This window comes from Medicago sativa, chromosome 1 (genome assembly GCF_051527215.1).
Source record: "Medicago sativa cultivar Bolivia chromosome 1, Bolivia_mono, whole genome shotgun sequence".
NCBI lineage: Eukaryota > Viridiplantae > Streptophyta > Magnoliopsida > Fabales > Fabaceae > Medicago > Medicago sativa.
In genome coordinates, this window is record NC_140749.1 from 71,931,287 (window position 1) to 71,959,263 (window position 27,977).

At 34.8% G+C, this 27,977-nt stretch overlaps 1 protein-coding gene across 2 annotated transcripts in view; it reads right to left on the reverse strand.

Annotated features, from left to right (window-relative positions):
- The window catches only part of ATRX (P-loop containing nucleoside triphosphate hydrolases superfamily protein), a 29,027-nt gene extending 2,583 nt beyond the window's left edge, over positions 1-26,444 (reverse strand). Inside the window, exons 1-24 of one of the 2 annotated variants that reach the window (XM_085733934.1) lie at positions 26,155-26,444; positions 24,510-24,646; positions 24,281-24,343; positions 20,628-20,723; positions 20,453-20,545; positions 19,582-19,772; positions 19,267-19,507; positions 18,179-18,292; positions 15,771-15,854; positions 15,012-15,457; positions 14,267-14,357; positions 13,971-14,186; positions 13,431-13,550; positions 9,514-9,680; positions 8,143-8,284; positions 5,755-5,904; positions 5,615-5,670; positions 5,227-5,530; positions 3,870-4,002; positions 3,564-3,625; positions 2,913-3,139; positions 2,281-2,484; positions 1,046-1,124; positions 721-968 (exon numbers count right to left, since the gene is read on the reverse strand). In XM_085733934.1, coding sequence (XP_085590060.1) covers positions 721-968; positions 1,046-1,124; positions 2,281-2,484; positions 2,913-3,139; positions 3,564-3,625; positions 3,870-4,002; positions 5,227-5,530; positions 5,615-5,670; positions 5,755-5,904; positions 8,143-8,284; positions 9,514-9,680; positions 13,431-13,550; positions 13,971-14,186; positions 14,267-14,357; positions 15,012-15,457; positions 15,771-15,854; positions 18,179-18,292; positions 19,267-19,507; positions 19,582-19,772; positions 20,453-20,545; positions 20,628-20,723; positions 24,281-24,343; positions 24,510-24,632 — 3,650 coding nt within the window. In that variant the 5' untranslated portion in view covers positions 24,633-24,646; positions 26,155-26,444. Of the gene's footprint in view, positions 1-720; positions 969-1,045; positions 1,125-2,280; positions 2,485-2,912; positions 3,140-3,563; positions 3,626-3,869; positions 4,003-5,226; positions 5,531-5,614; positions 5,671-5,754; positions 5,905-8,142; positions 8,285-9,513; positions 9,681-13,430; positions 13,551-13,970; positions 14,187-14,266; positions 14,358-15,011; positions 15,458-15,770; positions 15,855-18,178; positions 18,293-19,266; positions 19,508-19,581; positions 19,773-20,452; positions 20,546-20,627; positions 20,724-24,280; positions 24,344-24,500; positions 24,647-26,154 lie in introns of both variants that reach the window. The other variant, XM_085733928.1, reaches the window with a different exon arrangement.
- Between the last annotated feature and the right edge of the window lie 1,533 nt (positions 26,445-27,977).

Below are 27,977 nucleotides of genomic sequence, written 5' to 3' on the forward strand. Positions count from 1 at the left end.
AAAATCATAGGAAAAACATATATAAGCCATTTTTTAAAATCTAATGACATGGATCAAGTCATCAAAAACATAGAAGTTACGTGTCACAATCATGAATTTAAATGAAAAATTTATTCCATTTTATCTTGCTTAAAAAATTAACTCAAAAAAAAATATCTTACTTAAAAGTTGAAATTGATCCTAATAATCAGTATTTAGACAATATTTTGTAAGCAAAGTTCAAGAGGCACTAGCCTCAATCTCTTAGACTAATGTGATGATGTTGAAGGTTAAATCCTCTGTCAAGCCAATAATAATTCTTAACGGAAATATTCTATCAATAAAAATGTTTTTCAGGGAGGTGAGATTTCCCTATTCCAAGGTCAAGGCAATGCTACAAAAGATGGCCAACAATACAATGAAAGACTACATATTGAATCAAATCCAATACCTATCTGTCAATGTTTTTATTTTTGAATGACAGATGTTAATTGCTAGTTGTTATTTTATTAGTGTTAAACACATGACCTCTTTATCACTCCCAACCCCTATATCCCTACCTCAAACCACAGAGCCACCTACACTCTCTTTCTGTCCCACTGATTCACCACGAAACAAGTTACACGGTTGAAAAGGAAAAAGAATGTGGATCATGCATATACCATAGAAGTCAAACTGAAGAAGACATCACCATCATGAAAGAAGACATAATCAAATAACAGCTGGAAGTAGAGAGCATACCGGGGATGATGCTTGCCTAGTAAGCTTTCCATTAACTTATCAGAATAACTGCTTCCATTTGAATGTGGTACTGTATGTTTCAGTGAATCCCCGGCCAAAATCGGATTACTTTGTTCACTTAGTTCAGCCAAAGTCTCAGGATTCTCGTCATCACCAAATTCAAAGAGATGCAGCATTTCTTCTTTAGATATGGTCCTATGCACCTGTTGTCTATCGACCACTCTAGCAGCAAGCCCCTCTTTTGTAACCTAGTGAAACCAATTTTATATATTAGAGAAAGTAAGTAATTAAAACACAATGAATAGAAGCAATCATATTGTATTACCTGGCGCTTATATATTTTCTCTTCCATAGTTCCATGAGCCAGCAACCGATAAGCAAACACAGGCTTTTTCTGCCCATACCTGCAATGAAAAGTTATCTAGATTTCAACCACATTTTTTACTTATAGATGCAAATCATCAACTATAAAATGTGTATCGTTTAAGATCTTTCCAGAGAGAAACCAGTCAAACTATTTAAAACGAAGGGAATATTTTGATTTGCAAATACTGTGGTATCAATTATGTATCACCATGGAAGCAAATTTTTGAAACCAGTCAAACTATCTAAACCCAAGAGCAAAAAAAAAATTCCAAGAATTGAAAAATATAGGTGACCATAATACAAAGTGGAAGGTTAAAAACTTTCAGATAATATCATAATGGCTTAGTGTTAATAAAAACTAGAGGTGGCAGAATAGATGGATTGATTGACTTTGGATTAGGATTGTAATGGTTGGATTAAAACAATCCATCATAAAATGTCGGTACATTGTAATCACCCCTCAATTTTCTAAATAAAAAATCGAGTTTAAACATATGGCGGGCGGGTAGATCTGTACATTAAGCAATGTCCACGTTTCAGGCCTAAATAAATCTTGCATGAGGGTTGTGCTATCTAGAGATGTAATAAAAACATCGTCCATGCATCTTCCTCCAACAGTCTAAACTAGAAGGGTTGGTATATGACACTTAACATTAACTATGAGAGAAGAACTCAACTTGACAGCCTTTTTTGAATTTATCATGTTTGCTTTTTAAGATAAAAGCAGAATCCTATTAAGGTAAAAAGAAGATAAAACAAAAAGATAGGAGAAGATATCCTTCTCCAAAAACGAAATATACACAGAAATGAGAACACAAATAGATAGGAGAAGATATCCTTCACAAATCTGTTTCATCCCTTAACAATTTTAAAAGGGAAACTCCTGTAGAAAGGCAATAAGCGTTGCACCGAATAGAACACCTTTTCACAACCCAAATAAATTTCTAACAATGCATATAATTCAAAACCATTACTTTACCAACATTCCTCCAAAAACTATTCCTATTAAGTGATGCTTCCCCCAAAAGAAAGCTTGTTTTTCATTAAGGGAAAACAGAGAAATTTCTAACATTGCATCCAATTGAAAATCAATAATTTACCAACATTCCTCCAAAATTTTATTCCTATTATAAGTGATGCTTCCCAAAAAAGAAAGCTTGTTTTAATTAAGGGAAAAAATTAACATGAGCATACCTCCAAGCTCGATAGATAGCCTGAAGATCATATGTTGGATTCCAAGAACCATCAACTATAACAACACGATTAGCTGCATGAAGATTAATACCCAAAGAGCCTGCTCGGGTTGAAATAAGTGTGCATTTAACCCTTTTATTCAGAGGCTCATTAAATCTCTCAACAAGCTTCTGCCTTTCCGAGCTCTCTGTCCTTCCATCCAGCCTGGAGCACCATATGCATTTTGATATTAAATTAACAGAGTTGAGAAGAAATAATTGAAACCTTTAAAAAGATACAAGACATCTACAGCTATGTGCCCGAAAATAAAATAAATAACGAGAAAATTTGCATACATTAATAATTTGGGCCTGCCTATATAAAAACATTACAGAAGGATGTTAAAATAATAAAATTAATCTGAATAACTTAAGGAAATCTAAGCGGCAATACTCACACAGGGAAAGAGGCCTTTATTCATCAAACTAATAACATAACAATGCCCACATATGGAAGTATTCAAGGAAGAAAGCATACATTCCCAATACCAAAATAAATTTACAAATAAAAATTAATAATCAGTAAAATAAAAACAAAGCAGAAAATTAAGAGTAGCAGAAAATTTTACTAATTTAAGAAAAATATGAACCCACCTATACCAATCTCTTCCCTTCTTCCACAGCTTCCCTCGCTTTCCACTTCGTGGTAGCTTTGAGAGATATAGCTCTATGAGGTCTAGGGTTGGTATGCTCTGACTAAAAACTAATACCTTATCACCCACGGCAGAACTCATGGTGAGTATATCAATTAGTAAAACCATTTTGCCACTTTGATCAATCTCTTTATAAATTTTGCCCTGAAGAATATCTTTCCACCAGCCCTGAAAAATTGTCAGGTAAGACCAATCACTAAAACTCTAGGAGCAAAATGTTAAAAGTATAACATATCAAGTGATCAAACTTGTGATCCACACAGAGTAATATCAGAATAACAAGAACTGAACAATCAAAGCGGGCAACATTGATGTATTCTAAGTCAAAATGTGTTGAGAGTATGTGGTATTAGCCTATATGTTTATGTTTATGTTAGTAAAGACTTTCTTTTAGAATTGTTAGTAAATAGTTACTGAATCATTTAGGTGCTACTTCCTTCATATAAATACTTCATATTGTAAATTTAGTTGGTTATCAAATTATACAACAACCTCTCATGAGTTTCTTTTAGTAATCCCTTCTCGTAGCTTTCTTTCATCAAAGAATCAACTATAGAATAACATTGATGAATTTAACTTGTTTTATGATTACCTTTATGAAAAATCCATTACCATCCTTCCTTGGCGGCAAATCATTTGTATACTTCAACTTCTCTGTAAGGTAATGAATTGTTAAAAAATAACAAAAACAATTAAATTCCAGATATGAAGAACAGATGGCATAAAAATAAAGAAAGCTCAAAATAGTCCATGGATTATTGGATTATGTATAAAAAGGTCAATGGATTTTTGGATTATGTAAAGGCAAGCCATGTGTTTATAGCCAACTGACAACTTTCATTGAACAGACAAATTTGTTGTCGTATTTATTTGTTAAAAATCAACAGAACATAGTTACCTCCAGCAAGCACATTAGAATCGGAATCATCACTTGAGATATCATCAACAAGTAAATTCTCAACAGCATCTTCAGGTCTAACACATTCCTTGTCTTCTTTTGCCATTTGCAAAATCCCAGGGTGGTTCCATATCTACTACAAACAACAAATTCATTATCATCATGGTACACTAAGACAAGATAGGAAATAACCATAATTTAACAAAACACAATAATCACTTGACATTCATTTTTAGTTCAAAAGTTAAAACATTTTTTTTAAAAAAAAAAAAAAAAAGTCACACTAAAATTAATACAAAATCACTAGGCAATTTTGACAAATGTTAAAATCTGATAACAGAGAAAGTATAAAGAACAGCATTGAACAATTGAATGATTAACTGATTGCAATACAACTGGAACTAGATCCAGCTAAAGATATTTAGAATCCCAATATTTAGTTAATTAAAGTAGCTGAATAAACGGAACTAACTGAAGGTAGTTCAGTTAGTAACAGAGGCCAAAGGTTCAAGAGAATACAGCCCAACAGACAAGTGAAAGAATATAAAATATTAGCTACGACAAGTACAATGCAAAACCAAAGCTGCGAGTTACACTGTACTCTTTTTTTTGGGTGAACAGTTACAATGTACTCTAAAAATAACAAATCTTTTTTTTTAATTAACAAACGTTACATAACATCTATACATTAATTTTATGATATTTAATAAAACTTTCCCCTCAGCATTTTATGTGACAGAAAATGAAATTAATAAGCAACTTAAATTATTTTATCTCCAGAAGCCATAATCTGCGGTGTTATGAGTGACTTGTCAAAGAAAGCACTGGTTCCCCGTGAGAGAGTGAGAGACCTTACAAGCCAGTTTTGTAAGGATGAGCTAGACCAAATATAAAAACCTAATATGGTCTTAGACCATATCCATTTGGGTCACACATCAAGCCCAAATCCCAATAAAGCTGATGTGAGAGGGAGTATTGGGAAAAACCCAGGTCCCGAATTAAAACAAGACAAAGCCTGAAAAAAGTTTGCAAAGTGCGGCACCCCTCACCTTACAAGAATATTTTGTAAGAATGAGTTAAGTCTAACTTAAAAACCTAATACTAACTAATGCAAACATTTATATTTATCCAATTTTTAACCCAAATCAACGGCTGTTCACAATTTCCCCCCTAATTTATTACCCCTCAACAAAATTAAGAAGAAAAAGAACACCCTAGCTTCTTTAACTCCCATCCTTTCCATCTAATCAAATTGCTCCTGCCTCTTGGAACCATCTTTTATTCATCAAATCATGATATCTACTGAATTTACTCCGACAATTAAATTGATTACGAAGTTCTCCAAAGGTGTACTTACCCGAGCTAATGCCTGATACCCAGCAAAAAAACTCCTCTTTCTTAAATTTTCCTGATTTTCCTTAACATTAGAGAACCCATGCACGTCAATGAATCTCTTGTACAATTTTCGTTGTAGGGGAGAAAGCTTGACTGTTATCACGAAAACAGTTTTGGGCGGTAGGTCCTTCTTCACAACATTCATGTCCATTCTTTGGACAAAGCCTTTTAATTGTTCATAGAGGATGTGAGACCTTTGGTTCATAATTTTTACATCAGTCTGAGTGGAATTAGTGTGTTGACCATTCTCTATAGGATTTTGGAAGCTGCACATACAGGGAAATATTTTCAGAAGTGCATATTATAAACCATAGTAAAAATCAGAACAGAGAAAGTAAACAAAGCCTTACCGGTTCCTAAACTCATGACTGCTTCCAAGAAAACCTTCTCGTACAAAATCAACCATCTATTTCAAATAAAACGATGAGGAGTCAAAGATTGTATGCAATAACTTAATGGTCTCTAAATTGTAACTTTTATACAAACTTACACAATAATATTCCATGAGATTGTTTTGAAGAGGTGATCCTGTAAGTGCAATTCTTCTCTGGCACTTTACTTGTTTCAAGGCATGAGTAACGTCAGCCTTAGTATTTTTAATGATATGGGCTTCATCACACACAAGAATGTCAGGGCCATCCTGCATTGACATGTAAACAACCTTAAAAAATGCAATAACAAATGACACAAATTAGAATACAAGTTTTAGGAGTCTTAATGAAGTCAATATTCTACTTCTGAGTTTCCAAAATATGCAACGAAAAAGTTAGAAGTCTGTGTTTCCACAGTTAGTTTTCGGTGGCTATCTCACTTTAAGTGTGCTTGTCTCTCTGCCATGGTTACCATATAAACTGGCCTTTTCCATGTCTAATTGGCAGTCCAATCCCACCATTGAAACCAAAATGAAAGATCTGTAGGACTTTCAAATTTCAAATTATTAGGATATTCACACCCTACCTATGTTACCCATCTCCAGCAGCCTTCTTCACCACATCTAACTAACCTGCCTATTGTGGTCTAGCCCCCCTTTTGAAAGTGTGGCACCAGTATCATTTGAAAAAACAGACAACACCATCATAATCCTAGGCCATTGACTCTATACAAAATGAAACATCGTGATCGAGACTTGGGGGTAATATGAGACCTAAATCCTGCATCTAGTAGTATGGGATACTCTGAATTACTTAAGTGGATTGGTTCTTCCCCTTTGACAACTAGCTTTTAAGGGAGGGTTCCCCAATTGCTTGGGTGCTCCCTTTGCTTTTTTCACATTTCTTAAGAAAAGCTGACAGTGTAATTATTATGTCTGTTTTGTATGTTAATATTACCATATTGTCCTTTGTTTGTATATGTATTAAATTTGACTTTTTAAATTTCAAAACAAGTTAGTAGTATTAATTAGGGGTATGTTTAGGAAAAAAATAATAAATGCATATAGTAATTTGAAAAGGGGTTTAGATTTAGGGACAAAAATAAAATCAAATGGGTGGTTAGATATAGGGACGGAGGGAGTAGCATGAAGGCACCTCAAAATACCAAAGTCCCTATCACAGCACTACTGCCAAGAGGCAGCATCTCGGTAGCTGCACTCTGCAATTATTTACTCAGCCTCTCTGTAGGTAGCCCTTATAACATTTGAGAAGCAAGGGCACAATCTTGATAGAGTACATGTATTGTACCCTTGCATGCTAAGAAGCCTAGGTACATAGTACGATACGATGTGGAGGATATGGGGATGCAGGAAATTAAGCTCAAAATTTCATAAAAGAGGGAATTATAATGAATGAGTGGGCACAAGAAAAAGTAGAAAAATATAAAATCATTATTTAGTTAGGATAGCACTAGCACCTATTAGGGAAAATGAGACAAAGTTTTTGTTCTGCGAACAATAACGATTTGTTCGAATTCTGCTATGATATAGCCGCTATTTAACAACACCACTGGAGAAGACTTGTGGACACCCCAAATAGGAGGATATATCAAATGGAGTAGCGGTCCAATATTTAGAGGAAGAGAAGATTAAGAAAAACTATAGGTTAAACCATTAAGAAGAATGTCATTGAGACGTTTGATTTATGTAGCCTACCTCATCTAATGGGAAAAGGATTTTGTTGTCATAATGTTAATAGAAAAGCTTAAGTATTCAACATTATCTAGGGGCTATGATGCATAGGTAAGGGTACGGTACCGGGTACAGGTAAAAGATGAGGCATTTTTAGAGGGAAAAAATGAGGTACAGGTACATCATAGTTTTTTTTTTTATAAAAACATAATAATATAACAGTAAAATATAAACGAAAATTATACACTATACAAACTCAGTTTTAAAACACTAATGAAGATTATATTAATATTTTAAAATTTAAAAGAATAAATCCACTGACTGACTGAGTGATTACAACCATGTTTTCAGAATTTACTCTTTCGAGCGTCTTTGGTGCAATAGTTTGAGTTGCCAACTCGCTTACATTTGATTAACAAGTTATAGGTTCAAGTTATTAAATCAACTAAATAAAGATATTGCAAATGCAAGGTAAGGCTGTCAACAATAAACCTACACTAGGTCTGACCCCTGTTATAGCAGGAGTTTTATAGAAATGAGAGGCCCTAGATTCACTAGCATATGAATAACAACACATGTAGGAATATTAATAGATTACGATTATGGCAGTCATTAATTTGTGGAAATCAGCTCTCTAATCGGTCCTTGGTTAGCTCTTATACTTGATGTGCTCGTACGATAAATGAGAAGATTATGCATAAGCTACACACTGAATTTCTCTCGAGCACATTTTGTTCCCAATATATTTAAACTCCCAAACTAATATCAAGAGAGTTGACAGCAATGCCTAAAGAGGTGCTATTTCAATAATTTTACCTGCAAAGCATGGCAAAGTTCTCTGGCCATCTCCCGGTCTTTCACGTGCTTTCCAAAAGACAAATTCCGGAAAGCAGCATAGCCGATTAACAGTACACCACCTTTTGCTCTCCATTTGGCGAGCAATTGTGCCCTCCTATCTCTGGGAAAAGGAAATTGTATTAGCACGATGTCGAGTGAACAAGTTGTTGGCTGGAAAAATTATAGAAGTGACAGGGGGTAAAGCCACATGGATTTTGCTGTTGCCTATTTGCTTTCGCAATAATGTCTAATTATAACAATCAGTCCCATAAAATAGTCAAAAAAATAAACGGAATGTTTTCATATATTTTTCTCGTATGATAAAAGAAGAATAGGAAACAGAAATGAATTAGAGAAGAGGATAAGAAATCCACCAAGAGCAACTCAAAAATAAATCACAAACATCCGGAGGCGGAAAGCAGCTATAACAAGATTTTCTAGGGAAATAAACATGTGTGTTACATCTATTCATACAGGACTAGAGCACAAATATCACACAGTCTCACTAAATTTGCTTACTGACGGGTCTTGAAAATTTCAAGATTCTTCACCAGGATTTAATCCTGATAAACGGACTGAGTTGAATGGGCCACTAAATTTACTAACTACGGATCTGACATGTGATCTCTAGTATACACTTGAAGAGTTTGCAACCTCGAGGGATTGGAATCAAGACACCCATAGCTTTCCCCATTTCAGCCTCAGTTAGCCAGTCCCCAACATACTTGCAATGGGAGAGCAGCAAACCACCATTTGAAAGATTTTTGGCTTCAATCCAATTAAGTAATCCTGAGAACCCAGTTGCTTAAGAGCAAAAACAGTATTGAGTTTTGGGATCAAGTTCTGGACTAGCTCCGCACTGCTCCCAGTTATGAAGGAACAAGTGGGAAACAGTGAGAAACAGAGAGCCGTAATTAACCAGTCAGAAAATGATGAATTCAGTAATGAGCTCTTAATATGTCACAGAAAGTGATGGAAACTGTTGCAATGGATTCTGACAGAATCGGAAAACAATAACTAACCAAATTGTCACAAACAGTAGCTACCTAAATAGACCAACAAACAGTCCAACAGCTTTAAGTCTCTGAAATTATTAAAATGTAGTATGACTATAACTCTATCTATCCAACAATTATTAAAATTTCAAACTCGAGTAGTTGGTGAAAAAATCCAGAGTAATAATAAGCAGAAAATACATGAATCAGACCTTATTAATGTTAAAGATGTTAGTTTTAAATAATTATTTACTATAGATCGAAGTGTAGTAATATCTAGTTACAACACAAGCCAATATGGTAACTTCGCTTGGCTAGTAAACATAATCGTATCAAAACAAAATAACAAACAAACCTAGATACATCTTCCAGCATGAAGACCTTTAGTCGCTTTAATTCTGATGGTGCCCATTTGATGAACTCCGTCCTCCAATTATGTAGCACATTTACAGGTGTGACTATAAGTGCAGTTCTTAAACCCAAATCAACACTTCTCATTGCCGTATACAAGAAAGCTATTACCTAGAAGTTCCAGCACAACCAGTAATAAGAACAAAACCGTAAACAGCAAAAGGAAAAATCAGAAAGAAAAAATAAATCATAAATTATTCCCAACTAAAAATGCACAGAACTAGAACCAAAATTCCTTTGCCTTTAAATTTATAACAGGATATATTTCTCATTTTAACTCTTATTATTTAGTTATCCTTTAGATGCTTAATTACTATAGAGTACTCCCTCCGTATTTTATTATACGTCGTTTTGATATTTTCACACATTAATAAATGTAGTTAATTTTGATTGGAAAGAGAAATTATGAGTGATTTTACAAAATTATCCCTTATTAATGACATGGAAAAAAGAGATTAAAGAATGGAAAGAAGAGAGCGTAATAAATGGTAAAGGGTATGATAGGAAAAAATCATTAATGATGCATTGGTATTGTAGAGCAACTTATAATAAAACACAAACGTTTTTTTTTAAAGTGACTTGTAATAGTATTATCCAGTACAATGAGCCTTGAAGAGAAGTACAAAACTTAGAGGTCCAAATATAAGATACAGCTCTGTTATCAACGCGGCGCGGCGCGGCTAACCCAATAATTGGCGCGATAAGGGAGCGGGGCGCGGTGCGGGCGCTATTTCGGTGGTGCGGCCACTAATAAATTTAATACTAGATACCATACTATTAAAAAAGAAATACTAAAATACCCTAAACATTACTCAAAATTTCATGAAGTATTCATCGTATGAAATAAAAGGGATGGCAAAATCGAAAATGGCTAATACCAAATATATACAACTATGCCACGCGCTGACGCGGCCTGGTGCGGTGGTCCTGATTTTTCCACTCCGCTCCGCTATAGCGGCGGGCGCGGCCGCTATTGACAACAGAGTGATACAGCATAGAAGTAAAGCTCCATGCAGTCTCCCGTTCAGATTAGTGGGTGCCAGCTTCACAACCTTCGTTGCTGGAAGCCTTGTTTTTGCCCTAGTGGCTACTGGTTTTTCCGTTTGAAAAGATTAAAGTATAATTACTTCCTATCCTCCAATTGCAATTAACTTCAAATTTTATGCAACTTCTCATCAGACACTTCATTTTGTTATTTTGGATTTGATAAAAAAATAAATAAAAAAATGCATATCAATAAGCATGCTAATTGTTGGTGGATGGTAATGTCTTTCCTCAAAAGAGACATCTAGTACCAGTGTACTGAGGAAGAAAGCTAGAAGGTCAAGCAAAACAAGAGGGATATGAGCAATGTCATCAAAATCACGATTCAAATCTTGATATGGCACACTTTTCTTTTTTGATCTTGTTCCACTTTTACATTTTGCGATCTTGCCGATCCTAGGTAACTATCCTGATCCTGGCAAGATCTGACAACATCGGATATGAGCCAAAAGACAGAGCAACGATGGCTTGGGAAAAAGTTGAAGGAGAAGGGTGCTCATTAGAAGAGCAACTAAAGATACTAAAAGAGGCTTTATTTGTTGGGGGTTTCTTGCAATGTTTCCAATTCAAAGTTCTTGCACCAATGGTAAGACTATGAAATCTTTGATCTAAAGAGGTTCAATTTTGCTACTGATTCCTGTTTCTCAGGTAGACACATAGTCACACGGTTTGTGGTTCGCTTCGGTACGCGGTACAAATTCGGGTACGCGGTACGCTACCCCTAGAAGAATTCGGTACGTGGGGGGTATACAGAGTTGGTACGTTATGGGTTCGTGGTTTGTTAAAATATAATAGCTTGTATACTAAGAATAAAAATATTTTTTAGTTTTTTGAAACCAACAAATATATAGTTACAAAAATAAAGATTTTGAAATATTTATCCTAAATATAAGAAATAAGATAACCGCATAAAATATTTAAATGAAGTTACTATTTTTGAAGGGGAGTTAAATAAAGTTCACTTCCCTATAACAAAAACTAAATAAAGTTGAATAAGTTTTGTACCAAAAAAAAAAAGGAGTAAGTTATTGTGAATCTTGAAAAGGCCACTTGTTTTGGACTTTGGAATAAGAACGCACGTGGTTGCATTGGAAAAAACCACTTGTTTTGGACTATGGAATAAGAACGCACGTGGTTGGTTAAACAAGTCTTTTCTCATTCTAACCACTTCATCTTCATCTGTAGAACAAAAAAAAAAAAAATCATCTTCTTTGAATCTCTTCAGCAGTTCTTCTTTCTCCAGTAGCTATTTCTTCCATCTTTCAATTTCGATTTACAATTAATAAGAGAATGATGAAAACTCATGAAATTGCCCCGTTTTTTCACCCTAAATTGCAATTCAAAGCTGAAAAAGGGGAAAACTGTGAGAATTTTGATCGGTTCTCTCTTCATCTTGCCGGTACGTTGTTTACTGCGAATTCAGACGCGGATTCGGACGAACCAGTTCGCCAAAGTACCGCGAACCGGTACGTGCGAACCAATTCGCGGTTCCTTGGTAAGGCAGCGAATTCTGTGACTATGGGTAGACATTTAAAGATGGCATGTAACAGCTTCTAAGGAGAAACAGGATCTCCAATAGAAATTAGTTAATCAACTATTGCTTTTACTCTGAGAAGATATTTAGAGACAGTGATTTTCAGGCTTTGTGTAGCGCAGCTTAGTCCGCCGTTTCCTAGTTTTAACATGAGTTTGCACATGAAAAGTGTTGTGGATTTTTTCCCACACCACCTTGGAATGGACACGGCTGTTACTACTAGTGAGGATGGTGCTAGATATGGAGATTGAGGACTGCAACCAAGACAATCTCATTGCGCCCGAGGTAGACACACTTCATTAACTTTGACTGCATTTTGATCTTAGTGAAAGAGAAATTGCAGTGGAATTGTGGGGTTGTCTGCAAAGTGATGAGGTTTATAGCCTTAAATCACCGGTTCTACTTGTTAATACCAACAAAACGGAGTTGTAGAAAGAACAGAGTAAGATGACAACACAACGGTGGTTGTTGGCATCGTGAATCTAGTTGCGGATAGACGAAATGGCAATAGCCACTTGAAAACTCACAACACACAAGTGGAGGAGCCGGGGTTCAAACCCTGTTCACAGCGTCCTGCCTAGCAATTTCGGCATTTTTGCCAGATGAGCAAGGACTCGGGACACAGTGTAGTTATCTCTATTGATGGTGATGCAGCCAGTGAAGATACCATACACGGTTTATGTGGTAGAAAGAGAGAAGTTAGTAAATGAAAGAACTGGCAGAATCTGGCTCTGGAAATTTGAGAGCTGGATTGATTGAGAAAAGTTAACCCCTTAAGAATGTTGGAGTTTTTCCAATTCTTGGCCTCAACATAACTACTATCATTGCTGCCCATCACAGCAAAAACTGTACTTAGGCATGAACCTGTGTGTAATAGAAAAGTGTGGTTGGTATATTCCAGCAGGTACAAAAAATGGGTTTATTTAATTAGAAGTAAGTTTGTCTGGAAGGTGAAGAATAACAATCCTGTCAAAGACTATAATTCATACCTGCAACATTCTGAACAGAAGTCACACTGTCGGATTATATTTGTTCAGCTTAATCTAAAGCTCAAACCATAAAACGCACATTATCATGAATTACAAAAGGTTGGTAATGACAATTATTTAAAAAATTAACAAATGAGAGAAGAAAAAATAAAGAAAATGCATACTCAAGCAAGAACTGTACATTATCATCAATTTCACAAAAGAGATGTAGATCCGCAACGTGTATTTTCTAAAAACAACAATTCAGAATTCAATTATATGCAAATATTAGAATCACCGGAATGAGTACAATACCTGAAATGTTTTACCCAGGCCCATGGTATGCGCTAGAATACACCCTAGACCTTTATCTCCAGACTTAACTTTTCTGATTGACTGTATTATATTTTCCCACATGAATCTTATTCCGGCAATCTGTAGATATGAAACTGTTAAGAAACCAGAAAAAGAATTGGAAAAATTGAAAGAAAGAAATGAAAAAAAATAGCAGAATTCTTGTGAAAGAACAAGAATAGCAGAGAATAGAGCCATTGCCCTATTTATTATGTACGCTAATTTCATGTAAAAGATATCAGAGAGAATATTTACTATTACTATTAAAATCAGTTTATATCATTGTTTCCCTCATTATTGTTGATCATGTCATTCTTTAATTTAAGGAATAGCCGCTATTTGACAATACTTTGTACTAAATAGTGTATCTTGGAATGTAACAATAGAGCGATCTGTACAAGCCACGCTATAGCGCCACTATAGCCGCTATTTAACAACATTACGTAAGTTAAATTTAAATCATGAGGAAAAGAAAAGGCAAAAGTCCGTAAGTTAAATGACCTGATGGGCTTTCAGCTTTGCTGAAATGCTCGGAGGTATTCTAACCGCTTCTTCACCTTTTTCTCTCACAACATTCACTATATAACCTGCCAGTGCATCACCAAGAATTTCAACGCTTGCACCTTCGGATGAACTCCCATTACAGCCAGCAGAGCTAGTGTCGAACGATGAAGCAGAAAACTGTACTCTCAAAGACTTCAGGCGTTCTTGACGTTCCTACAAAAATAGAGAGTAATGAATAATTTGGACTGGTAAGTTTAGTTTCGACAAAACAAAGACTTCATTGAAAATGTTACCTTTTCAATTGCTATTTTCTTTTTTGTTTCTTCTCCCAATTCAGTGTCATCAAGTATCCTCCTAATCTTCTTTTTGCGTCTTCGTTTAGTGCTGAAAAAAAAAATGACAAAATGTGATAACGAATACAACTCAACCACATAGTTAATTGGTGACTTGATGTCAAGTATGTACAAAAACAAGTTAAAATAAGAACAGCATGAAAACCATATAAACCTCAAAATCTTATTTACAATATTTCATTGAAATGAGACAGCTACAGAAATTCTTATTCCGAAAGATCGTAAAAAAGAACCTGGGTGAAACAACAGAATAATAACAGAAACTCGCATAAATCATCAAGTAAATTTGTTAAATTGAGATATACTTTCCTAAAATCACAAGAAAACAGAAAGCACGATGTTTTTCAAGCCACCTTTAATTCCTTTTCCATCATTGGAGCATATCAGTATAAGAATGACCCAAGAAATAAAAATGTATACATGTATGCATCACTGACAATCAGCCAGTATCATCTAGTGCTATGTCTCAACTGTAAGAATGTCTAAAGAACTACATCAAAGCATAGGCATTGAGAAAATCAGATGATTGCATGCAGTTCAAAAAGCCACCAGCAACCTCAGTGTGAGGATGAGGTGTAGATCGTGATTACCAAGCAAAAACATGGAAGGAACTATCCAAGCAATAGGAATTAGATCAAAAGATCACATTGGCTGCAGCAATAAATTTTCTGTAACATTACTTCACCTTATTGAAACATTTATCTCTGAATCATCTGAATCGTCTGAATCGTCTGAGTCGTCTGAGTCATCTGAATCACTACTACCAGAACTGGAAACGGGTATATCATCGTCACTGTTGACGATATCAGCCCGGCCCTTCTTTTTATCAGCATCAAGCTCACCGTCATTTAGACGCTTGGTTCCTCTCTGTTCAATATCATCACCCAGTGGAGATTTGGGAGGATCTTGCAAATTACCATCTCCCATAGGCTTTCCGTTGTCAAGATGAAAATTGGCATCAAAACCTTTAATTTTAGTGGCCTCCATATTCAAACCTGCAGCCTTGTTATTGTCAGACAGAATTTCCCCTTCATCGCTAGTTCCTTCCTTTGTATCAGGGTTAAATTGATCAACAGATGAAGACTTCTGTACATGGCTCTCCATCGACAGGATAGGTGTACTTGTTTCTCGCTGAATTACATTTAAATTTAGTTAGAGGATATGCTTATGTCTAAAGAAATAAAACAAATTGATTCAATCAACAACAAGTCAAGTGGATTCCTACAATTAGGTGCCATCGCCAAACTATGAACATCAATAACCACTTCTCTTTGCTCTATACAAAAAACTATTGATTGGTGTTTTTAACACCCAAATAATCATTTGCGTGTGAAATGTAAACAAAACTACAAATGACAACATCCTCTGCTAAGGACATAGAGTATTATCCGACAGATTCTGGATCAACCAAATGGAAAAGGAGAGTTAAAGTCCTAAAACTCACCTGTTTACTTTTTTTTCGATGCCTCCTGTGTTTCAAACGTACTTGAAGCTTCCTATCAACAATTGCATCATCCTCTTCTTTGACCTGTCATAGAAAAGCAGAAGAAAATTTGAAAAACTTCCTAAGCATGAATTAGAAAATATACAGATATGCAGAACATCAATTAACATGGAATGCCTCTATATGCCAGGATGTATCTAATAATACATTGGTTGGGTACAAGTTCCAATATCAGTGTGGTTATACAAATATGTTCACACCATGCATGATTTAATCCATGTAGTTGATTCCACCTAGGGGAAAGAGGTTTTTTTCCTTATTGTTGTTTGTTCGAAATTCGTATTCCCAAAAGCATGTTTGATTATAAGGCCAAAAGCATGTTTGATTATGATATTATATATAAACTATAATACTACTATTATGTTATTTAACAATTACGCGCGCACGCACACACACACGACCATATATTATTCAATTAATATTTTAATCTTTTTGTCAAAAAAATTATGATACTTTGACTTTACATAATACTTAAAAAATTCTTGCCCCAAATTTGTTAGATCTCTGGATCCTTCCCTGCCACAATAGTTTTCAAAACCCCTCAAAATTGAAAACCAACAAGCTACATATGTCAAAAATCATAACAAATTTGACAATTAAGACTTAAGGTGACTGAAAAAAATTATGACAAATTTAATTATACTCGCACCAAAAAGACAGATTTGATAACATAAGCAGCACCTGAAGTAATTATAAGAATAGCGGCTATTATATAGAAGACTTATTGAGAAAGCAGAAGAACAAACAGCGGAAGAATTAGGAATCCTCAAAAAAATTGTACCATTAATGCTCACCTTAATCGGGGAAAGTTAGACCATACAAAAACGTAAACAAATAAACTAATTCATTCCAAACAGGAAATCCTCAATCATAAAACAAAAATATTTTCCTACTGTGTAAAGTTGGTTATGTCTGGCAAGATTGGGATCTACAAATGACGGCAGTAGAGATTCCGGTTACGCATCGGGCAATGCCCTGAACATGGAAATCACAGGACGCTAACCCACAAGGTTGTCACCAACGACGCCGCCACTAGAAACATACATCTTGAGATGGTTGACCTAATGGGCATTATAAAGGAGAAACAAGGAGCGAAAGAATGGGCTTTGTACATGGGTCTAGTGTATGACCTAATGGGCCAGGCCCAAATAAGAGTAAATGGAAAGTTCTGCCAGCCAAGCACTGTTTTGAAAATAACGGACCAAACCCGAGCCAATAACATACAATGAATATATGCACACCCATTATCTTACTGTTCATGTAGCACTGTAGATTAGAATGGAAAAACAAGGTTGAATGAGGGTTTCCCATGTACCATCTTTTAGATTGCAACATGAGGAAAAAGTTGATTTTCGGGGGTGGTATTCTTAGGGCATTGTTGAGAAAGGAGAGAAACAAAAAAAAAGTCAGAGACAATTAGAGTAGGTTAGTGAGGATTGGTGAGAAGGGATAATTAGTCAGGGCAATTGGTTAGCATGAGGAGATTATTCAATATGGTACACAAAGATGCATGCGAATTGCGAACATTGTGTACATTTGATTTGTGAGTAAAATACGAGATCTTTTGTGAAGGGAAACCCTTGGGCAGAATTCCATTTTCTATTTTCTGATTCATTTTTCGATAATACATTCCTATTCTTTTGATCCATCCTATCTTTCTTGCATTCCAATCTCTTTTGGTTGCCAACAACTTTGTCAAGGAAGGACTTAAGATATGTATATTGTGTAACTTACAATACAGTATGGTCTCCATTTCGGCTGAAGTTAATTCTAGTGTAATTAGGATTCAGTTGTTTCGTCATGATTCAGAATCAAGTAAATTACTACATCAATATAATTTTATTATTCTGGGTAATTCATTTTCCTCCTTCTGTGCCTAAAGGAATAAGCACTACAACTACAGAGAAATAACAGAAAATGAATATCGGATATTAAACTTTTGGTTTCCATTGCATTATTAAGAATATGAACAGACTGCACACGACAAAGAAATTTATAGCAAATAACACACACTAACAAGGCTGTCAAACAATATATCTTAAAAATTATCAGTTCTAGAAACGCTAATAATCAACAATTGACGGTTACTGTACTATTATATTGATCTTGTAAGTGTACGACATTTAATAATTAGTTGATTATACAATTTAGCCATCGAACTTACTTCATTCATGTAATAATACATAAAAACTGAAAAGTAAAAGCAAAGACTAGTATGAAATTAGTTTGCATAATTTAAAAATTAAATCGTACACTTATTATCATAATCAGGGACAGTTTGGTATACTTTTATGGACCAATATATCAATTTAGTTTGCAATAGATAACTAATAATGAAATAAAAATACCTTTTTAAATTGTCGTCTTTGCTCCTCAGAAAGATCTAATTCTTTTTCATTAGCAATGGCTGCTGCAACAAATGGATCGGTAGAATTGCCATCAATATCATCAATTTCTTCCACCTAAACAAAATCAATCCAAAAAAAGGTAACTAAGATAGTGGCCATTCAACACTTACGAGAACATGTTACAAGAAATGGCTGCCAAAATGCATTAAAATATGAATGAAGCTGGAAATTAGAAATGTATTGATAGGATCAAAAAATCCAAATACAAAATAATAAACCAATTCTCACATCTATAACAAAACCAATAAACACACCTGAAGATAATTCATGAATCCCTAAAGCAATAATTAAACAATCACAGGACCCATGCACAATAGCGATGCCATATGGGGCAAAAAAACAAAGTTAAACCAGTATTCAAGGAAAGTGGAAGGGGATGATAGAGGCAAATAAGAAAACTTGCTCATATCAACTCTGTAATTTGTATCCGTTAGTTGTCAAGTCAATTGGAAGAGCACTTAAGTGACTGCAAGTTAGTTATGATATCTGACTAAATTTATGTACTCTATAAATCTGAGTTTTCAAACTCAGATAATCAGAATATTTACACATTTCAGATTCACTCTAAAGTCTAAACCTATCTTTTCTCTTTAATCCTCTTGTCTCAATTACTTTCAGGGGGAAAGTAACGCATGCAGCATTCTACAGTGTTAGGAAAGGTTACTTGGTCAAACCCAACATTTATGGGGAACAGAAGAAAAACCAATGATTCCCTAATACCCTTTTTTTCATTGGATAAAAAAATAGCATCCATAATACTTCCTCAGCCAATTACTGAAGAGTGTGTGTGTGTGTGTCTATATATATATATATATATATATATATAATGAACAACATATAGTCCCAATCATCAAGAATCCAAAATTCAGGGGGCTCAAATTTAAAGGGGGGAAAAGTAAGATAAACAGAACAAACTAATAACATCAATTATTACTTATTTTCTTTCCCTACCTTTGGTTTCTCAGACATATACATCCAATCCAATATAAAATATTAAAACAGTAAAACAGTCGAAAATATATAGCTACCTCGTTGACTCCAGGAAATTCGAGTCCCATCAAGGCAGCTTGCTGTGGAGTGCTGGCCAAATAAACAGAAGCCCAAGTCTTACTGCCAAACGAGGCATCAATACCACTCTCGTCAGAAATTATTTTATTGAACACATCCCAGTCCCCCTCAGTTTCTTTTTTTCCAAGTTCCAGAGTTTCAGGAGAAATTTTTTTTTGGAGAAAGCCACTAGCACCCTCTTCCAATAATTTTCCATGTCGCCTGAACCAAAACCACAACCTTCTATGAGTTCATGTTTCAGTTTTGCCAGATCAAATGCCAATTAAGAACCGTACCTTCTAACAGGTCTGTTTATTTGTAGATACTTTTCAGCATCAGAAACTGACGAAGCAATTTCAGTAGTTGCCTGAGACCCAACCCAATGATTTCGCTTTTTCCATGCTTCAGTGCAACAACGATCTGGAGCTTCTCTTTCAATCAACTTATAAAGGCTTGGGAGCTCAATTCCAGCACCATCAAGTTGTTCCTATTCAAAATCATATCAGTGAATAGCAGAAGATAAATATAAGCACATGTCAAGAAAGGAAGAGCTTATAATCTCAATAAAACTACAATTCATATCAATCAAGCAAAAATGCCAACACCTAGCAACATTAGGCTCTAGTGTGATTTTAGTATACACAAAATCATATAAAGGGTAGGATAGTTGCACAAGATTCCCACCATTGTGTGATCTGGAGGATGGTCAAATGATGCATACATCCTTAATCACAAGAATGAACGGACTACTTCCTTATCCAGAACTCCTGACTATCGTGCCACAACAAAGCAGAATTTGGTAGTGACAAAAGTGCCACAACAAAGGAGAATTTAGTAGTGTCAAAAGGCTAAACAACAACAAATATTATGGAGATGAAAGAGTAGCATAAGAAGCAGCTCAGGTCAGATTAGACCAATTTATAAAGACTGATAATGTGTAACAGTAGTCAGTCTGTTTAGTGGCTGGTGTGGGGGAGTTAAGGAGTGAAGTGATAAGGAGGTGGAGGATTTGATCTCCACTTCCAACATAATACCAACAATTACTAACAATAGTAACATTGCTTGGTTAAGAAAAAAAGACATGTAACGGCAGAAAGAAAGAAACAACTTTTAAAGAGAAGATTATAAATCATAACATTTAAATTAAAGTTGGAGATAGAATAAAACCAGTAAGTGGGAACTTTCAGTTTCAAGGTCATCCAGAACAGCTTCCCACTCTTCTTTAAAAGCAGCCATCTCATCAGCAACAGCAGTTTCCAGCTAATGACAAAGCAAGGACAAGTGAGTCGTAAGCAAAGAAAACAGAAAGATGATAAAGCAAGGGACAAAGAGAGAAACCAACATCATCCCCCTGTAGAGTTTGCTCCAATTCTTGTCTAACTTCACTTTCCACTTTGGCAAGAGACTCTTCTTCAAGAGTTTCTTGGGCCTCTGCAGCCTAAAAAAACATTAGAGAAGCTTGGTTAGACCTCTTAATAAATGTTCAAAATAAAAACATATGATTATAGGGTTGCATACCACAAAAAACACTATGCAAATATTTTAGTTAAATGATATTCTGAGAGCCATTTATTAGTTTATTCTTATACTTTCTAGCTACTGGATTTTCTCTTATCTAAGGGGGGGAAGAAAAAATAAAAAATATTCCGAAGTAAACTCTTGGGAGTTCGCTAAAATTTGGAAGACATGCATATATGGAACAATTATAAGTCATTTCAAAGGCCTCAAAAGGTGGAATGAGGTTATATCTCTACTGGGTTGTACATTCGTGCATGAGAATAGTATGGGATATATTAAGATGACTGTACAGCTGTAACTAACTGATGGGCCTCAAATCCATGTGCATCTTAATTAAGTCAGCCATAGAAGGGATAGGAGGAATAAGGGTGATGTTAGGACTTAGAATAAAGGGGATTTTGTTAGGATTTGAGCTAAGGATTTACTTAGGGTAGTTGCTAGTTGAAGGGTAGTTAGGTTTATCATGTATAAATAGGGAGGTTAAAGAATCGGAGAAGGCATCATTAATATTGTGAAGGGGAAACCCTTGGAAGAGAGTTTTTCTCCTATACTTTCTTATTTTCTCAATACAATTGTGCATCCTTTTCAACTCAATTTTTGGGTTCCTAACAGGCAATGGTGTACAAGAATCTGTTATGCATGACTCTAACAGATAGGACAGGTGACAGCCAGCAATTGGAAAGGGTGATACAGCAATCATGAAGGTTGAAGGGAGCCGTGAACTTGAGGGAGGGTGGTGAATATAGGGTCATTATTTTTTGGGGTTTATTTTGGATGGCTGAGGTCACAGGGCAAAGCGGGCACTGCCTCACTCTCTCCGATAATTTTCCTTCTGTTTATGCAATTTCCCATTGTAATCGTAGTTTTCTTCTCTGAATTTCTCGTAAATATCATATAGCAGTGTCAGTATCGATCACTAAGTCTGACTCTTGAGTTAGTAATATTTACCGTCAGATAAGAGGAAATAGCTTCAGGTTAAAGTCAGCTATCTAAAGATGATAATTGATACAGTTACAGACTTACAGCTGTATAGCAAATGCTGTTTTGAATAAAAAACAATCTCTGAACCTCTCTTTCAATGAACTATATCCTAATCCTAATAATCAATAATTGAGTATTCTAATCTAATCAACAAAATATAACCGACAATATAATTTAACAAGAATGCTAAAATTGTAACATTTCTGTTTCTATTCTAAAACCACTCCTAAAGCTGTTATGCTCAGTTTGTGACAGATAAATCCAGCAAAACATTGGCAAACACAGTCAAAACCTAGCCTATCAAACCCTAAGAACTCTGGCACCAATATACAAATACGAACAACCAAAAATATAGACATAAATGCCTATCAGACCCCAATAACTCAGACACAGTGTACAAATCAAAGCAACCTATATAACCAACACAACCAAATATTATAGGCATAAATATATTTGCGGTATTGCAGGGAGATCTTCCATTATTTCCTTTTATTTGCATAGGGTTGTATACTAAAGATTCATTTCCCATTTGTCCAATCGAATTCGTATTCTTAAGGTTGTAGTGCATATTATCTTTCCTTAATTAATATGACTCAAGTGCATGTCGCATGAGTTCATAGATCATAACTTTCGTTTGTGTTGTTGTGTAAAAGATGGAACTAGATGTAATATTTAGTGAATTCCCTCCTCTCTTTTCAATTTGATATCAAAGCTCCCAACTTGGAGGACTCTACTTCTACATAAAAACCCAAGCAGCCTTCACTGCAGAAACTTGGGTTGTCTTCAATTGAATGCAGTTAGAAGTTTCCATTCGCCACAGCAAATATGACTAGCAGTCCGACCAAGAGGAACACCTCTCTCAGATCGGCCAATCCTTAAAGACTCGGCTTTAAGGATTCACCAGGAGACTTTCCAAAGAGCAATTTCAACATATTACTTGCAAATTGGCAATGATAGAAAAAGGGGAGTGTTGTATTATAGAGAAATCATTCACTAATTCCTTTAATTTGTATATTTTTATCTCCTATATTTGTACAGCTGATTTCATATTTTTCAATTGTTAGGACCAATGTTGACTGTCTATTTATGTTGCACAACTGTTGGGCTCAGTCGCTCTGAAGATCAATGGGGATATGGAAGGTAAACCAAGGGATCGTGGGATCATTTGCATCCCTAGTCCTTGCACGTGATTTTAGAATTTTCAATGAAGAGTTTTATATGGTGACCCAATTTCGAAAAATCAAACCCAATCCTTTTTAGGGTTAATTTTGTGTTCAATACTCATTTTCCAAAACTGTTGTGGTCAATTTTTCCCGCCACTTAATTCTTTTTCAAAGGATCAAAACAACTTTTTTCACTTTTTAAATGTAAATGATAGAATTAATTTGTAGAAGTTAATGTCCATCTTACCAAATTAGATAATAATAATAATAATAATAATAATAATAATTTATTTTGTTATATAATTATCGCTATAGGTATTAACTTTATATAACTTCGCTTTAGATTATTTTATTCTTTTTAGAGAAATGATATTTGTACAACCAATTTCTAACAACTTTTTGACAACTTTCTCTCTCATACTCACATTATATTCTTATTCTCTCTCTACCTTTTTCTCTCTCTATTGATTTTGACCAATCAAAATAAAGAAAAACAAAGTTGTCATGGAAGTTGTTTAGAAAAAGGTGTACAAATATCACTTCTCTTCTTTTTATATGTATTGTATATATAAAATATAATATGTAATATTAATAGGGTAGATATTTCCTAATGGATTGTCACTTTTTTAAATGACTTCAATTTTTAGCTTCACTTCAATGGGTATACGACGTAATGAAAATGAGTTTGTTAATTTTCACCATGCTTCCCTGAGGAAAGTGAGTGAGAGGATAGTTAATATAGTTTTAAATGTATGGATCCATCTGAATTTTAACCAATAAAAAATAGTGTGTTGAAAACAGTGTGTTGCTAGCATTCCTTTTGAATGTTTCGTAAAATTTCATTGAGTATTTGAAATCTTATAAATCCATGAAGTTATTTCAAATCCTATAAATTCTTACTTATAAATCCATTAAAATTCAAACTACAAAATCTTAATTACATTCTTACAGTCTTTTAAAATCCGCTAAGACTTTTAAAGCGAAAATTGTCTTTAAAATCTCAATTCAAACCCCCTTGGAAGCAATTTCCTCAAATAAACAATGATCAAAGTGTGATACATGAGTAACCACGTAAGTGATTAGTTTTCCCTAAATTGAAATAAAAAATTTAATTGTAAGTTTCCCTAAACTAAAGATGATTACAATAAGTGGTCATTTACTGAAAAAACAGGAAAGAAATTTTAACCGATTGTACTGAACGTTAAGCCAACACACAACTTAGGAGGCAGAATATTACCCAATCAAGAGATCAATAAAGGCTGTGTGTGTGTGTGTAGCATCTATCTAGTAGCATAGCATGCCTATGTTCCTATGATGTAATGAATTGTAATACCTTACTCTCAACTTCTAACAGCTCAGAAATAAGGTCTTCTATTTCCGCCTCCGTTAGAGGTTCCTGCATGATGTCCATAAAAAAGGAAAAATAAAAAAAAAATACTCTGAAGTTTACATCAGGAAAGTTAACACAGACAGCTAGGTTTCTACATGAGTATACCAAATTTTATCATCAAAATGTTTAAAGGAAAAATGATAATGACAGACGAAATGTATACATGACTGACCTCAAGATGCAATTTGTCATCAATTTCAGAAGGCGAAGATCCCTCATCGTCTGAGTCGTCATTTGCAGAACCACCAGAAGCACTCTCAACATTTACCACTTCATCCTCAGGTATTCCCTCCATATATGGAGAAATTACTGTAAATGACAAACAAACATACAAGATTACATGTTAAATTGGATGGCCCTACAATAGATAATTTACAGAGTAGAAGATAGACCAACTGCAAACCCAAAATTTAATATAATGTGAACTGCACATCCATGCATTCAAAACACCCATCTGAATTCAAGTTTACCAACAAATTAGACAGACAAATACACCATATCTTAGGATAAACAGTTATCAAAGTTTAAAAAATCATGAATTGGGCGGAAAAACACCAAACCCAAAGTACGTCAAACATTCAAGCAGCACAAAACCACGCTCATATTTCAGGAATTAGATAGATTACAAGCCACACACACTTTTTCTTAATGCAATGCAAACAAGCTTGATCTCCCCGACACAGTCTCACTAAAACTCACAAGCAGGGTCTACAACCTATCTCGAAAGGAAATCAAGTATCAACTTGTAATAAAAAGACAATTAATGATAATCAAGACATGCCATAAATAGTTTCCGGGAAATCCGCCTTAATTGTGGCCGCCCTTGCGGTCTATTGCTGGACCATATTGTCTGCTTTCATTGCCGTAATAAAGCACGTTTAGTGTGCAGGGTCACCGCGTTGGTTTAGTCCCACATCGCCTAGAGATATTGCTTTCGTAGTGCTTATAAAGCTTGGACAGTTCTCGGATAAATAGTCGAGTGACCAAATCCCGATAAATGCACTAAAAGTAAAACCACGAAATCACGATCTTTTTTCAGGAATTTGATAGATTACAAGCCACGCATTTTTCTTAAAGCGGTGCAAAGAAGCCTGATCTCCATGACGCAGTCTCATCAAAATTCACAAGCAAGGTCTACGACCCAATCAAAACTCACAAGCAAGGTCTACGACCCAAAACGTAAGTAAACCAAATATCAACTAGTAATTAAAAGACAGTTATTGACAATTAAGACATGCCAGAAAGTCAGAAACAACCGTTGGAAAAATCCGCCTTTATCTCGGCCACCCTTGCAGTCTATTATTTGATCACATTGTCAGCTTTCATTGCCGCGTTAAAGTGCTGAATTGCCGCGTGGGTTTGGTCTCACGTCGCCTAGAGATACTACCGTTAATTGCTTATAAAGTTTAGGCAATTCTCACCTTACAAACCAATTACGCGGGATAGAATAAATTAAAATAAAATAAAATAGTTTAACATTCAAAATTTATTTTTTAAAACCTAACTACACTATTACATTTCATTTTACACCATACAAAGACTGTGATTATACAAAAAAATAAGAAAATAATAACTGAATAAAAATACTCAACAATAAAACGAAGCAAAAATACATAAACAAATGAGTGATGAATAATAAACTAAGTTTAATCAGTGTAATACGAATATCTATCTATGTTGTAATGTGAATTGCATAGCTTTAGCGCGAAATCGCGGTACGAAGTGAAGCTTCGGTAACACGCGATTCTACGATACGTTGCGTTTTGGAAGGAAAAGTAAAGAAATGAAGAAAAAGAATTGAAGGATTTTCTTCTTACTGTTTGATTGTGGCGGAAACGAGCTTTTGCTTCTAAGTATGGGGTGGACAACGTACGGTTTCGGCCGGGCTCAAAACTCAAATCCGAGCCAACCCGTGGGTGCTATAAACATTGCAGATGCCCAGTTCCGATCAGAAATATCTGGAGAAGATGAACCGGCGTTTTCCTGTTAGGGTAAGGATTTGTACTGTGACTTCTGAAAACAAATGAAGAAGAAGAAGGAGTGTAGCAAAGTGAGAGAGAAAAAAAGGAGTTAACTGCAATCAAACTTGTTTCTCGTAAGTGAAAATGAGTTTTCTTTGTTTTTAGGGTTTTAATTAAAATGAAATGAAATTTTTTTTAATGTCGAATATTATTATTTTTTTTGTTACAAGATAATGCAAACAGAAACAAAAAAAGAAAAAGAAAAACAGGAAACACAAGAAAAACTAGCGCCTAATAAAACGAAATTATGTGTAAGTATGTGTAAATGAAATTTATCAAATTAAAAATAAAATAAAATAAAAAATGGTCATGTAATAATGTTGTTTCATTAGTAGGGATGAAAATAGCCCACCAAACTAGACTTTGTAAAATAAGAAAATATTATTTCTTTCGAAAAGATTAATAACCGACAAAGTCAATAGAGATTAAGGGATGGCAATACGGGTCAGCCCGCCTCATTTAGGCCCAACCCGCTATTAGCCAGCCAAAAAAGGAGTGGGGCGGGGCGGGCCAACTTGAGGGGGTGGGCTCAAACTGTAACACCTTGTTTTCCCAACGTAAAAATTTCTTAATAAAATCAGAGTTTTTCTTCACAAAACGGAATGTCACATTTCTTAAAAATCATAAATGAAATAAATAAATATTTATCCTTCAAATTCAATTAACAAATTATTTAATATATCGCAGCGGAATTAATTCAACATCTAAAATAGTTTTGGCACGCAGGCCTCATCTTAAATGATCTCATAAATTCTTATTTCAATAATAATTCTTAAACTTCAAAAAGGCAATACGTAAAGGAACAGAAAATAGTATCAAAATCCTCATCCCGTTACGTATCAGAGCACCTAAGGACACAGTGAGAGATAGTCACTCACGACCGCAGCTAATCTTGATTACCTTCAAGTTACCCATAAGAAGAGCAACATTTTCAAGCAGAAGGGGTGAGATTTCTCAAACAATAATATAAAGCTTATAAATCATAAATTACATTTAACAACTTAAATATCATCACATATCTTAACAATAATCATGTAACATCATAGGATTATCTAAACATAGCATTATCATAAACATAACATTATCATAATCAACTTCATAATCAAATTCATAAACAACTTCATATTCAAATTCATAATCAATTTCATATTCGTTCAGCAACATCACTTGATAAATAGACTTAACACTTGACTCGACAGTGCAACTCAACTCGACTATGCAACTCAACTCGACTATGCAGCTCTTGTAACAGCCCAGGTGGGCCCCTCGCAAGGCACTGCACCCCCCTGCACTGCACTGTTACTCACAAGCTTAATCACTATCCCCCTGATAGTGTTTTTGCCTCCCGTGGGAATCGAACCTAGTACCTGGGGTTAAGTATTACGACGTTCTCCCAACGTCGTAATATTAAATATAATATATATCAGAGTCAAACAAATAACGAGGTATTACACTACATATCAAAATTTCATCATAAATAGAAATAATACTATTTATTTAAACAACCATCAACCTCATAAATATCGCAGCGGAAATAATTCTTTTTAACATAATCCAACGTCAACATAACTTGGCACAAAGCCCTCAACAAAATCATAATTTTCATCAATATTATTCTT